This window comes from Salminus brasiliensis, chromosome 5, assembly GCF_030463535.1.
Source record: "Salminus brasiliensis chromosome 5, fSalBra1.hap2, whole genome shotgun sequence".
In the NCBI taxonomy this organism is placed as follows: Eukaryota; Metazoa; Chordata; class Actinopteri; order Characiformes; family Bryconidae; genus Salminus; species Salminus brasiliensis.
The window spans coordinates 44,094,458-44,108,590 of NC_132882.1; the positions used below are offsets into that span (position 1 = coordinate 44,094,458).

The 14,133-nt window shown below is 41.6% G+C and overlaps 1 protein-coding gene across 3 annotated transcripts; it reads right to left on the minus strand.

Moving 5' to 3' along the window:
- Window positions 1-7,077: 7,077 nt before the first annotated feature.
- pafah1b3 (platelet-activating factor acetylhydrolase, isoform Ib, gamma subunit) lies at window positions 7,078-12,860 on the minus strand. 3 transcript variants are annotated; one of them, XM_072680548.1, is made up of 6 exons: window positions 12,774-12,860; window positions 12,062-12,152; window positions 11,895-11,984; window positions 10,912-11,028; window positions 10,659-10,781; window positions 7,078-10,352 (listed from the first exon to the last, which is right to left on the minus strand). In XM_072680548.1, the coding sequence occupies exons 2-6, from the start codon at window positions 12,140-12,142 to the stop codon at window positions 10,095-10,097; spliced, it is 669 nt and encodes a 222-aa protein (XP_072536649.1). In that variant the 5' UTR covers window positions 12,143-12,152; window positions 12,774-12,860; the 3' UTR covers window positions 7,078-10,094. The 3 variants fall into 3 exon arrangements, with proteins under 3 accessions (XP_072536649.1, XP_072536651.1, XP_072536650.1); XM_072680550.1 differs by having other exon boundaries at window positions 12,566-12,835; XM_072680549.1 differs by having other exon boundaries at window positions 12,062-12,835.
- Between the last annotated feature and the right edge of the window lie 1,273 nt (window positions 12,861-14,133).

A 14,133-nucleotide genomic window follows, 5' to 3' on the forward strand; every position in this document is an offset into this window, starting at 1 on the left:
GGCAGGTTTTGGTATAATTAGTGAAACTAGCTGTAAGAGTGTGTATGTGTGTCTGTGGGACTCCTTTCTGCCCTCTGACCTAAGTGTTGTGTTTAGGGGGTGAACTTACTGTCCACGTCTGTCAGCTGGGAGTCAGCAAGCTCTGCAAAGATGGATCTTGAATCAATAATAGTGGATACTGAATAATTCATAGTAGATAGTAAAGAATTCATAGTGGATACTGGATAATTCATAGTGGATACTGAATAATTCATAGTGGATACTCAATAACTTAGTAATACTAAATAATTCATAGTAGATATTAAATAATTCATAGTGAATACTGAATCATTCATAGTAGATACTGGATAATTCATAGTGGATACTAAAGAATTCATAGTGTATACTGAATCATTAATAGTGGATACTAGATAACACAGTGGATACTCAACAACTCAGTAATTACTAAATAATTCATAGTGGATACAAAAGAATTCATAGTGGATACTCAATAACTCAGTAAATACTGAATAATACACAGCAGATAGTAAAAACTTCATAGTGGATACTAAAGAGTTTAAAGTATAATAAATTATTTATATTAAATACAAAAGAATTCATAGTGGATACTGAATAATTCATAGTGGATACTCAATCACTTAGTAATACTGAATAATTCATAGTAGATAGTAAAGAATTCATAGTGGATACTGGATAATTCATAGTGGATACTAAAGAATTCATAGTGGATACTGAATAATTCATAGTGGATACTCAATAACTTAGTAATACTGAATAATTCATAGTCGATATTAAATAATTCATAGTGGATACTGAATCATTCATAGTAGATACTGGATAATTCATAGTGGATACTAAAGAATTCATAGTGTATACTGAATCATTAATAGTGGATACTCAACAACTCAGTAAATACTAAATAATTCATAGTGGATACAAAAGAATTCATAGTGGATACTCAATAACTCAGTAAATACTGAATAATACACAGCAGATAGTAAAAACTTCATAGTGGATACTAAAGAGTTTAAAGTATAATAAATTATTTATATTAAATACAAAAGAATTCATAGTGGATACTGAATAATTCATAGCAGATACTTAACAATGAATAAAAACATTGATAGTTGGTAGTGGGTCATATATAATGTCTGAATCTTAATATTGTAATATCAATAACTGATTAATAAGCTGAAAATCAATAAAGTACCTTGGCACTGAAGAACATTGTAGCCCACCATGACAGTGAAGAGCAGCAGAACCATCAGGAACCTCATCTTCTCAAGGATTGTTAGAGGCAACACAAAGCGTCTCAGTAAAGCTGTCTGATTTAAGGATGAAGCTGCTCAGCCTTTATAAACATAAGCTCCCAGTGTCGGATTTCACCGCCCATGCCTGAGCTTGCTGTGGCAGAACCACAGTCGGGGCTCACATGCCAACAGGTCACCTTCTGTTACTTACATGGAAACGCCAAGTTCTCCAATTAGGGTTGTCTCGCGGGTCAAACATGACAAATGCCTTTTATCATGCCAAGGATCTCCTGAGAACCCAACACTGCGAAGGTGGAATGTGCATCACAGCCCACTTGTCATGCATTGCAAATTGACCAGGAATTGTGCGATGGTAGAAGCCTCCTTGTTCACGCTCTGCATACTGAACTTTCTGCTGAACATCCTGAAGAGATAAATAGGGGTGCTTTTACAGGGAGGACTGTCAATGAACATCTCTAGCCGTGAACGTTCTTTAATAGCTGAATGATGTCGAGGATGGGAGACCACCTCTGAGCAGCTCATCGAACAAATGGATAATTAACAGGCCTTTAAAGTTTGCCAAGAAGGCCAGGTGATGTGGGATGAACTTGCTTGTGTGGTTTCTGGCACTGGCTGAGATACAGTACTGTTAGAAATCAAAAGGACCCTTCAATTATTTATGTTCCATGGCAACATTATTTATGTTGCCATGCTCGTTGCTATCTTACACCCTGGCGACAGTCTATTTTCACGCTTTTCGGCTGCGTTGCTTAAATAACGTAACGGTGCCCGTGGATATATCTACGCCGATGGGCATGGTGGTCTCCAAATGAGGGGTGTTTAGGTCAATTTCAGGTGTATTGCTGCGTAATTTGGCAACGGGAAACACAGGAGCTCCACTGACCGAAAACAACCTAGGCAGACGTTCGTCAACAGCCAGACATTCATTCATTGCTATCTTAGCAGTGAATTGTCAACACAGGCACGTGCACAGTTGACGCCTCGGCAAAAAAAAGATCGCTAAAACAGGGCCCCAACGATCACGATGTTTAAAGACATTTTCATGATGTGCACAGAAAAGCATATTAGTTATCACAATAACAAAATTAATCACGCTATGATAAAATATCATCACATTGCCTAGCTCTACTTCAGAGTGAGACTTTTATGGCCAGTTATGGCTGCTATTCAACGGGTGTGCAGTGATATATGGGCTAACTAGTTAGCTTTGCTAGCACTAAGTAATTCTGCTGGCAGGCTAATGTCGTTAGCCAGCTACAACTGTGAATTTATTTGCAACACAACATAACGTAACACTGTTTGCTTAACAATAAGTTCTTTTCCAGATATAAATGGACAGATATCATAAAACGGCCTGCCGTTATCAGTGGTCTAACTCACGTTAAAACGCTAAAACTTTACAGAGCGCTAATGTTAGCTAATCAATCCCAGCTCAGGAAAGTACAGCTTAGAATCGCAGCTAGTTTTTGTAGTGCTAGTAGTGATTTATGGACGTTCGCTCCTATGGAAAAGTCCTAAGGAAAAAAGTCCTGAGGAAAGAAGTCCTGAGGAAAAGTCCTGAGGAAAAGTTCTTGAGGGAAAAGTCCTGAGGGAAAATTCTTGAGGGAAAAGTCCTGAGGAAAAGTCCTGAGGGGAAATTCTTGAGGGAAAAGTCCTAAGGAAAGAAGTCCTGAGGAACAAATCCTGAGGAAAAGTCCTGAGGGAACATTCTTGAGGGATAAGTCCTGAGGAAAAAAGTCCTGAGGAAAGGTTCTGAGGAAAAGTCCTGAGGAAAAAAGTCCTGAGGAAAGAAGTCCTGAGGAAAGAAGTCCTGAGGAAAAGTTCTTGAGGGAAAATTCTTGAGGGAAAAGTCCTGAGAAAAAAAAGTCCTGAGGAAAAATTCTTGAGGAAAGAAGTCCTGAGGAAAGAAGTCCTGAGGAAAAGTTCTTGAGGGAAAAGTCCTGAGGAAAAGTCCTGAGGGAAAATTCTTGAGGGAAAACACCTGAGGAAAGAAGTCCTGAGGAAACGTCCTAAAAAAAGAAGTCCTGAGGAAACATTTAGAGGAAAAGGTTTTTTATTATTGTTTTCACTGGACAACAACGATATATAATCTGTTTATAATGATAATGATTATTATAATTAATTTGTATCTTTTGAATTATCTCGTTTGTGAATCACTCTGAATGAGCGCAGTGTACGAACTCAACCTGCCTTGTCTTGCCTATAAAGTACGAGAGCTTCAATCTTCAGGAGGTATTTTTTTCCCAGCAGATAAGATTGTCCTGCATTAGCGAGGGGAAAAACCGGACCACCAAAGCTGACCCTGCAAAATAAACAGCACTTAAAGCCGTCTTCTCCGAGAGAGAGGATCAGAATGAAGCTCCACGCTTCTGCTTCTGAAAGGATGTGGAGCTGATACTGGTGGAGCCGGCCGGGTCATTGGCACAGTGCTGGGTAGTTGTTCAGTAGCTGGAGCAGCCAATCAGAGCAGAGCTAAACAGGCTAACAGCTTTTCCTCGGGACTTTATCTCAGGACTTTTCCTCAGGAGCGAACAGCCATTAAACACAGACGTTTCTCTGCTTCCTGATAAACCAATCAGTCCCTGGTTTCTTTCGAGTAAAACTAGCTGCACTTTCCTGAGCTGTGATCGGTTAGCTAACGTTAGCGCTCTATAACGTTTTAGGGCCCTGTTTTAACGATCATTAGACGAGCCGTCAACCGCAGAGCTGGCGGGGTTCGAGTCCCGGTCTGGGTGACCATGTGCTTCGCTACACTGCGCTAAATGCTGTGGGGCCAACATGGAACCTGACGACCTGACTTTCTGTGTCCCACCTGGCCCCACAGCTGGGTTCAGTGCTTAGTGCACTGAACGCCACCTTAGGTTTAGGTGTAGATTAAGGCTTAGGTTTAGGTTAAGGTATAGGTTAAGATTAGGTGTAGATTAAGGAGTAGGTTACGATCAGGTTTAGGGATAAATTAAGATGGAGATTAAGGAGTAGGTTAAGATTAGGTTTAGGTGTAGGTTATAGAGTAGGTGTAGGTTAAGGTATAGGTTAAGATTAGGTTTAGGGGTAAATTAAGATTAGGTTTAGGTGTAGATTAAGGAGTAGGTTTAAGATTAGGTTTAGGTGTAGATTAAGGAGTAGGTTACGATCAGGTTTAGGGGTAAATTAAGATGGAGATTAAGGAGTAGGTTAAGATTAGGTTTAGGTGTAGATTAAGGAGTAGGTTACGATCAGGTTTAGGGATAAATTAAGATGGAGATTAAGGAGTAGGTTAAGATTAGGTTTAGGTGTAGATTAAGGTCAGGTTTAGGTGTAGATTAAGGAGTAGGTTTAAGATTAGGTTTAGGTATAGATTATAGAGTAGGTGTAGGTTAAGGTATAGGTTAAGATTAGGTTTAGGGGTAAATTAAGATTAGGTTTAGGTGTAGATTAAGAAGTAGGTTTAAGATTAGGTTTAGGTGTAGATTAAAATTAAGGAGTAGGTTTAAGATTGGGTTTAGGTGTAGATTAAGGAGTAGGTTACGATCAGGTTTAGGTGTAGATTAAGGAGTAGGTTTAAGATTAGGTTTAGGTATAGATTATAGAGTAGGTGTAGGTTAAGGTATAGGTTAAGATTAGGTTTAGGGGTAAATTAAGATTAGGTTTAGGTGTAGATTAAGAAGTAGGTTTAAGATTAGGTTTAGGTGTAGATTAAAATTAAGGAGTAGGTTTAAGATTAGGTTTAGGTGTAGATTAAGGAGTAGGTTACGATCAGGTTTAGGGGTAAATTAAGATGGAGATTAAGGAGTAGGTTTAAGATTAGGTTTAGGTGTAGATTAAGGAGTAGGTTACGATCAGGTTTAGGGGTAAATTAAGATGGAGATTAAGGAGTAGGTTAAGATTAGGTTTAGGTGTAGATTAAGGAGTAGGTTAAGATTAGGTTTAGGTGTAGATTAAGGTTAGGTTTAGGTGTAGATTAAGGAGTAGGTTTAAGATTATGTTTATCTATAGATTATAGAGTAGGTGTAGGTTAAGGTATAGGTTAAGATTAAGTTTAGGGGTAAATTAAGATTAGGTTTAGGTGTAGATTAAGGAATAGGTTATGATCAGGTTTAGGGGTAAATTAAGATGGAGATTAAGGAGTAGGTTAAGATTAGGTTTAGGTGTAGATTAAGGAGTAGGTTTAAGATTAGGTTTAGTTGGAGATTAAACACCACTACCTGCCAGGAAGCTACCACACCATGTGGGTAGACTGGGGTTCGAGTCCTGGTCTGGGTGACCATGTGCTTGGCTACACTGCGCTAAATGCTGTGGGGTCAACTTGGAACCTGACGACCTGACTTTCGGGTTCCCACCTGGCCCCACCGCTGGGTTCTCATATATCCCGTTAAGAAGAACACCTGAAATCCTAGCTTGAAGCATTTTTGGTGCTTAATGCACTGAAAGCCTCGTCGCACGATAAGCCGTTTGCCCTAATAACGTCCTGCTAACTGCAGTGTACGGCTCTCTCAGACAGGTGCTGAAAGGGAATCGCAGAAATGCTACACTTATATGTACTAAATGCTTCAGTTGTAACTAAATATGGAAGCAACAGACTGTTCCGAAACGAAGCTGTGAAGATATGCTTGAATTTCAGCACCTCGGTTCAGCTCCAGGAGAGCTGCCCTGGCATATCGACCATTCTCAATTAGAGCGTTTCCGAATTCCTTGATTCCACCTCTTCTCTGAGCAGGTCCTGTCATGCCTTTGCCTGGCGGGTGCACAAGCCTGGGGTCTCTTTTCACTTTGGGGTGGAAAATTCCACTGAATAAAGGGAGTAATTACTTGCTTTTTTTCAGAGTTCAGGAACTTTTGGAGTAGCCCAAGGTCAATGAGTATTGGTACAAGGTTTGAGGAGTCTGAGAATGTTTAAAGCTTGGACATTTGGAAATGTAATTACAGCTGGTGACATGGTTAAGACCTACACTAGTAAAAGTCCAAGTCCCTTGAGGAACTCAAGCAAAGGCTCGGAGTTGCTGTTCAGCAAAGCACCCCATAAGGATCCTTGAGGAACTTTTGGAGGTTCTTCAGGTTGAAACTATGGAGGTTTTTTTTTATAAGAGAAAGACGTTCCTCTATAGTTTAAACCTGAAGAACCTCCAAAAGATTAAAGAGTAGGTTAAGATTAGGTTTAGGTGTAGATTAAGGTGTAGGTTAAAGTCAGGTTAAGATTAGGTTTAGGTGTAGAATAAGATGTAGATTAAGGAATAGGTTAAGATTAGGTTTAGGTGTAGATTAAGGTGTAGGTTAAAGTCAGGTTAAGATTAGGTTTAGGTCTAGATTAAGGTGTAGGTTAAAGTGAGGTTAAGATTAGGTTTAGGTGTAGATTAAGGTGTAGGTTAAAGTCAGGTTAAAATTAGATTAAGGTGAAGGTTAAAGTGAGGTTAAAATTAGGTTTAGGTGTAGAATAAGATGTAGATTAAAGAATAGGTTAAGATTAGGTTTAGGTGTATATTAAAATTAGGTTAAGATTAGGTTCAGGTGTAGATTAAAGTCAGGTTAAGATTAGGTTCAGGTGTAGATTAAAGTCAGGTTAAGATTAGGTTCAGGTGTAGATTAAAGTCAGGTTAAGATTAGGTTTAGGTGTCGTCCCAAGACTCAAGAGAAGAATGCAACAGAGCATCTGGAGAATCCAGAGGAGTTTTGGAAATATGTAAATTGGTCTGATGACATCAGAATAGTTCTCTTAAAATAAAGAAAGTTACGTTTCCATTGGAAGCAGGTTGTGTGGAAACATTTTCAATATATTCATATTAAATGTTAATTAACACGTTAAAAAAAAAAGAGCAAAAACTCAAATGTGTTCAGTTATATAGTTTTAATCCAGCATTTAAAGATACAGTACATTTAAATACAGTTTGGCCCCCAGTTTCACTGCTGGCCCATAGATTCTTCCTCCAGCAATACTACACGCATCCAGGCCCATCAGAAACATAGGGAAGCCCCCCAGTCTAGGAATTCTTGACAATTTCATCACATGCAAACAGGCTTTAATAGTGACCGAGACCCTCTGCATTAGCATTAGTGATAGCATTAGCACCTGTAGATTAGCAGTGTCCCAACTCTAGCTCCTCCCAGGCCCACAGCGCAGTGTTTACTCAGCTCGCCGTGCTTCGGCTTGGACGACTGACCGGTATTTTTATGGGGTGACTCAGCGGCAGGGACAACATGGCCGTGTGCAGTAGAGGTAGGGCCTGAAAAACAGTGAAGCACTGCAAAGAAGCCAGCGGACAATAGTCGCTGTTTGTCATCCACTGTCGCAATACCGGCCTTTACAGAACTGATCTAGCTACACAAGGCGCCTGAACCAATCACGGAATGTTTCACTGTGTGCTATTAGTGTCACTGACCAATCATGGAGCGGTGTGGCTCAATCATCAGGCGTTCACGTGAATGATTTTGATCATATTGCTCTTCATCCAGTGAATTAAAGGGCCCATATGCAAAACTTTTGTAAACATTGGAGGCTAACCTACAAAGTATGCTCCTTCCTTGCTTTTGTGATGTCACTTTGGTGACGTCACTTTAGTGATGTCACAAAAACCAACCCATTTGCATTTATTGAGATATTCTCACCTATCCGGCCTACAGCGGCTATGAGGAGTGTCTCAGCTGGGCCTGCTTTTTGTTTATTTATTTATTTATTTAATCTAAGTAGAATACAGGGCAGCCAATCAGAACACGGCTCATTTACATATAGCCTTCTTAAAGCAACAGTAGCATCATCCGTTCCATAATTGTAAGTGATACCATCGATGAACATTGTTGTGTACACTGTTGAAAAAGTAGAAGTCGAGGAACCTTTGGAGGATCTTCATTTTGAACCTGTGGAGGAACCTCTTGAGGTTCCTCCACATTTTCAAATTGAAGAACCTCCAAATATTCTTTGAGGAACCTCTACGTTTTACAGTGTAGAAAGGAATTACGCCTATTTTTGGTAAATAAAGCCCAGCAGACATCAAAAGTGGAAATGTAGGAGACAGGCCCTGCACCAAAACACCTGATCCTCCAGATCAGCTGAGCGGGGGAAAGTGGGCGTGTCTGAGTAGGGCAACTACCCAACTTTGCTGGAGGCCCATGTAAGGAACTGCGGGTCTCTACACCCAATCAGATAGAATTCGACAGGATAAAAGAAAACAGGGAAACGCCACTGGAGCTGGGGTCAGGTCCTTAATCCTCCCAATTGCTAATGTACTGCTTGGCATATACTACCATCTGCAGAGAAGAGACACTATTTACAGCTTCTGAGAGATAAACAGCAGTGAATAACGTGGACATATGAGACACACAGAAATATTGGACAATAAAAAAAAAAAAACATCCACATGGCTCACATAGTGCAATGTAGCCTCTCTGTGAGCTCCTAACCCGTTATCAGTAGATCATTAGAAGCTATCGCTCAGCTAAACTTCAATCAACCGCAGCGTGCAATTGGCTGGAATCCAGTGCGGACGTCCTACAGTGGGATATTTAATGCTAATTTCCATCAGCAGATGTGAGGGAGGTGGGAAAACGGCACAGATATACCACTGTGACCCGCTGGCACCGGGTCAGGTTTGGTCACGTACGTACGCATGTCTGTCAGGGGTGTAGAACTCCAGTCCTGGAGGGCCTAACTTTGCAGGACGCTGACCCTTCAGGACTGGAGCTGTGCACCCCCTGATGCTTGTACTGAGTACATATATAAGGAAATCTGTGTCTCCATGGGAAAAAAAATGACCCAAGGTCAATACTCAGGTCACTGGATCCTTTAAACCTCTGGAATGTGGTTGGGATGAGTCGGAAATCTAGCTAATGCTGTATTTACACAATACAACAGCAGATGGAGGGTGGGAATCTTGGACAATTCATATTTTTGAACTGAGCTGTGATGTGATGAGCTGCCACCACCTCCAGCAGAAGGTTCCACCAAGCTCCCAGTTCTCCCAGTTGTTGCTGCGAGTCAGTGGTGGAATAAAGTGGCGTTTTAACAGAGAAATCCGTGTTTCCAATTTGATGGAAGCAAAGTCATTCAGAGTGGAAAAATTACAGAGTGGTGGTGAATGGAGTCTGACGCCTGGATTTCCAAAAGCCGGTTTTAGAAAATTTGGAAATCTGCTCTAAAGGAATTGTTAAAATCCATTCATGGAGGTGGAGGGAAATAGTTCCCAAACAATAGGTATGCTTTTCCCAGATCTGGCAACATTTCAACACCACTAACATTACAGGCTGCCACCACAGTCATGAAACCCAAAACCACTCAGAATGACTTTGCAACCACTGAAATTCGCAGAGCTTCAGTGGAATTTCCGCTTCAAGATGATTCATGTGTTTGAACCACAGGTGCACGGCTGCATGATGAGGCAAGGGACATGTTTTGGGGAGCACACCACCCGAACCAGCAAGCTTTGTCCACGGTGGTGATTAAGAGGCTTTGGCAGTTTTAGGCTATAGCTCGAGAAGCTGGTGGTGGTCAGTAACAGTGCGGAGGCTGGGCAGTGTGCTATGCTTCTAACGAGAAGGGGCATTTCTCTTATTTTGCCTCCTTATCGAGGATCCAGGGACGTTCGGTAAGGCAGGAGGCAAACTGCATGAAGGTGGGCTGGTGCACTGTTCTACTGTGCAGCGTGGCTTGCACAAATATCATCAATCATCTTTGTGGAGGAGTCAGAAACAGCTCACAGAGAAGAAACTACAGGCATGGCGCTCACCACGGGTGAGGTCTGTGAGCACATGTGGATCATGTCTCGGACAAAACACACAGTGCATATATAGGTACACGGGTATGCTTTTTATATTGCCCTATAATAGAGACTGAGAGCTTTGCCTCCGAGCGGCCGTTCAAGGCGCGTGCGCCTCTAGTAAGGCTTTGACCCGCTGGTGTAGCGGCTGACACACTTTCTGGTAGGCCTGCGGTGTGAGGTGGAGATAGTCGTATAGGTCCTGGTGGGAGATGGACCCGTCCGAGTGGACGAACCCAGGATCCACGTCGAGGAAGGAGGCGAAGGAGAGAGCCTCCAGCTCCGCCTGCACCAGCTCGTTCACTCTGGCGTTGCGCTCCCGCAGCGGGTTCGGACTCTTACCCCGGGGCAGGACACCCTGAAGGAAGAGGAGATCTCCTTTTAATAGACCGTCTAAACAGCTGCCTATAGCAGTTTAGCCCCGCCCACTACTCTAGACTACTTCCAGTCTTACACGGGAGAGCACCTTTGGGACCTTTTTTGTAGAGAATATGGTTCTAGGTAGCACCAGGACTTTTTTAGGACTATACAGGGTGGACCCTCATGGCCTGGTCGATGTAGTGCAGCATTAACAGTCCTAGCATGATGCTTTTACCCAGGCAGGGAATCGAACCCCAGTATGCTGCATGCAGCGCCTTCTACAGTTTATTGAAAACCAACTGACCAGTACAAGAACGTGAGCCTGAGGCAGCCGCTGGTTGATCACGTTAACGATGGCCATGATGCCTCCGCAAATCTGCTCAGGGGCGTGGCCATGATTGTTAGTCCCCACCCACAGCACCACCACCTGATAGTAGAGAAAGAAAAAGAGCCATAATGCTTAGCACTCAGAACAGTCCAGCATAACACACACACACACACACACACACACACACACACACACACACACACACACACACTACTCCTGGGGCTTCTACCTTGGGGTTGATGTGGTCCAGTTCCCCATTGGTCAGTCTCCACAGGACGTGCTGAGTCGCATCACCACCGATCCCGAAATTCAGCGTATGGAGAGGAGAGAACAGCTTCCTCCACACCTGCCAACACACACACACACACACACACACACACACACACACACACACACACACACAGTCAACCACCTGGAACACCATGGCAACCATCCAGCACAGCAAACACTTGGGCAAGCATTAAGCAGCAACTCCATAGCCACCCGCCACCTAATGACACTAAGCAACTCCATAGCAAAACCACAGCAACCACCAGGAACACCACCAGCAGTAACCACCACTAGCAACCACCAAGCAACTCTACATCATCCATCTAGCACCTAATAACACCCTGGCAACCACCTAGCAACTCCCAAGCAACCACCTGGAATACTACAGCAAGCATCTAGCACAGCAAACACTTGGGCAAGCTCTAAGCCACCACCTAATGACACCCCAGCAACCACCTAGGATACCATAGCAACTGCCTAGCTACCACTGAGAAATTCCATAGGACCAATCTTGCTACTCCTCAGCAAAACCATAGCAACCACCTGAAATACCATGGCAATCATCCAGCACAGACAACACTTGGACAAGCATTAAGCAGCATAACTCCATAACCGCCACCTAAGGACACCCCAGCAACCACCTAGCAACCACTAAGCAACTCCATAGAACCCATCTCACAACTCCATAGCAACCATCTAGCACAGCATCCACCAAGCAACCCATTCATACATCATTCATCTAGCAACACTACAGTAAACGGACTGTATGGACAAAAGTATTTGGACACCTGCTCATTTATTGTTTGATCTACTGTGCAGGGAAGGAGGCGGCTTTCTGCTGGAGTTTAGAGGAGCATTGCTGTGAGGATTTGATTGCACTCACCAACAAGCACATTACTGAGGTCAGCAGGGGGCTGAAAGGGAACCTCAACTCCGGCTTACCTCAAACTCGTGCAGCAGTTGGACGAGAGAGTCTCCGACGAAAAGAACTTCCGGTTCCTTCCCTTTGCTGTCAGACACGAAGCGATGATGCTGGGGGGGAGCGAAGGAATCGGTTACCATGGAGGTTATAAAGAAATACAGCATCCAGACGGAGTAGCTGAACTCACCATGGACATCCATCGTCCATCACCCTGGACGTCCTCACAGGGAGTGGGTGCGGCCGCAGGGTTCGAATCTCCGCTGCTCATTACGGTCACTCTGATGATGGAAGGGAGACAAGGTCAATGATACTGGTCTCCATATAGACCAGAAGACAGCATGATGGACCAGGTCAACATGGAGCAGGAGGTCAAACATGCAGACTGAGTCAAGGGGGGCTCGAAGAATACGCAAGCACTCACCCACTGCTGGGGTTACACTAAATTTAGTGGACTTGAATGGTTAAACCTGACCATTAGGGTCTAACTTCCCATTCCACCTTAAATCCTGCAGCAGGGCGCCAGGCGTGGCCGCCCACCAGTACGCAACCGCTGCACCATTTAAGGTGGACCAGGAAATGCGACCAGAACCAGAACCAGGAGAATAAGACTCCCGACTTCGCCTTAACCACGAAGACAGCCGCGCCGAATGAATAACAACTCATATAAGAAGCAGAAAACGCCATTATTGACCAGTAACGTGGGCAGCAGCCAGTCCGGCTACAGCTAGGAGTGCTTAGCCACATCGGCTAACGCGCCAGAGCAGGAGTGAGCTTTTATTAGGTTTCAGGGCGCAGTTGCTTCGTTCAAGCCACGCTTTACACTGCAGAGCTTCTTCTCGCTTTGCTGGATGATCGAGTCCAGCGACAACACCAACAAACACGCCGTAAATCGTCCTTACCTGTGGCTAGTGCTAACTACCGCTAACTACGGAGCCCCGGCTCTGCAGCGCACACAGTGACGTAGCGAGGGCGGCTGTCCAGGCAGCTCCAGCCGAGCGCAGAGTTCCCGGAGTGGAGCGCTTATATTATTATAAGGAGGATTATTATTATTATTGTTAAATTAATATGAATTAATATGTACACCAAAAATACAGCAAATATATATACTTTAGATACAAAACACAAAGCATCATTAACTTCAGAAAATTATTTTAGCTAACTCTTATGAAAGTTTCTGTATTTCTGATCATACAGTGTGAGAGAAATGGATTTATCTTTAATGGATTTGGTAAATATGTACAGATCATAAAATATACTAATAATGTTTTTATTTCAAATGCATATAGAATACTATTTACTACTATTTCATTTACACTTGAGTACCACTGCAATTATTTTTTGTTGTTGTTTAACATTACTACTACTACTACTAATAATAATAATAATGATAATAAAAATCATACATACATACAAAAAACTATCTAGTATTTTTGCAATTTAATAATAATAATAATTATTTACTACTACTTCTACTATTACTACTACTAATAAGCATAATCATATACATAATCATACACAGCAGAAAAATGTGTAATATTACTCCCAGTATTATAATTACACTACAATAATATTAATAATAATAATAATAATAATAATACATATATTATTATAATAAATATGATTTACTACTAATTCTACTGACAATAATAATAAGCATAATCATATACATAATCATAATAATCATGCACAGCAGACAAATGTGTGTGTAATATTACTCCCAGTATTATCATTACACTATCATAATAATATTAATAATAATACATACATACATATGTATATTATTATTATTATTATTATTATTATTATTTACTACTACTTCTGCTACTACTACTAATAAGCATAATCATGTACATAATCATAAATATCAAAAAATGTGTGTGTAATATTGCTCCCAGTGTTATCATTACACTATCATAATAACAATAATCTTAATAATAATTATTCATATATATTATTATAATTATTATTATGTACTACTACTTCTACTACTAATAATAATAAGCATAATCATATACATAATCATAATAATACATATAAAATGTGTGTGTAATATTGCTCCCAGTGTTATCATTACACTATCATAATAATAATAATAATAATAATAATTCTCCATTCTCCAGTGAAATACACTGCTGGAAGTGACAATCTAACCACACATGAAATCTCAATGTCTGTATGATTATTAACTTTCTGCCATTATTAGATTCAGTATATACATATTTCTATTTAAGGATTTTAATTAGCATATATTAGAGATAC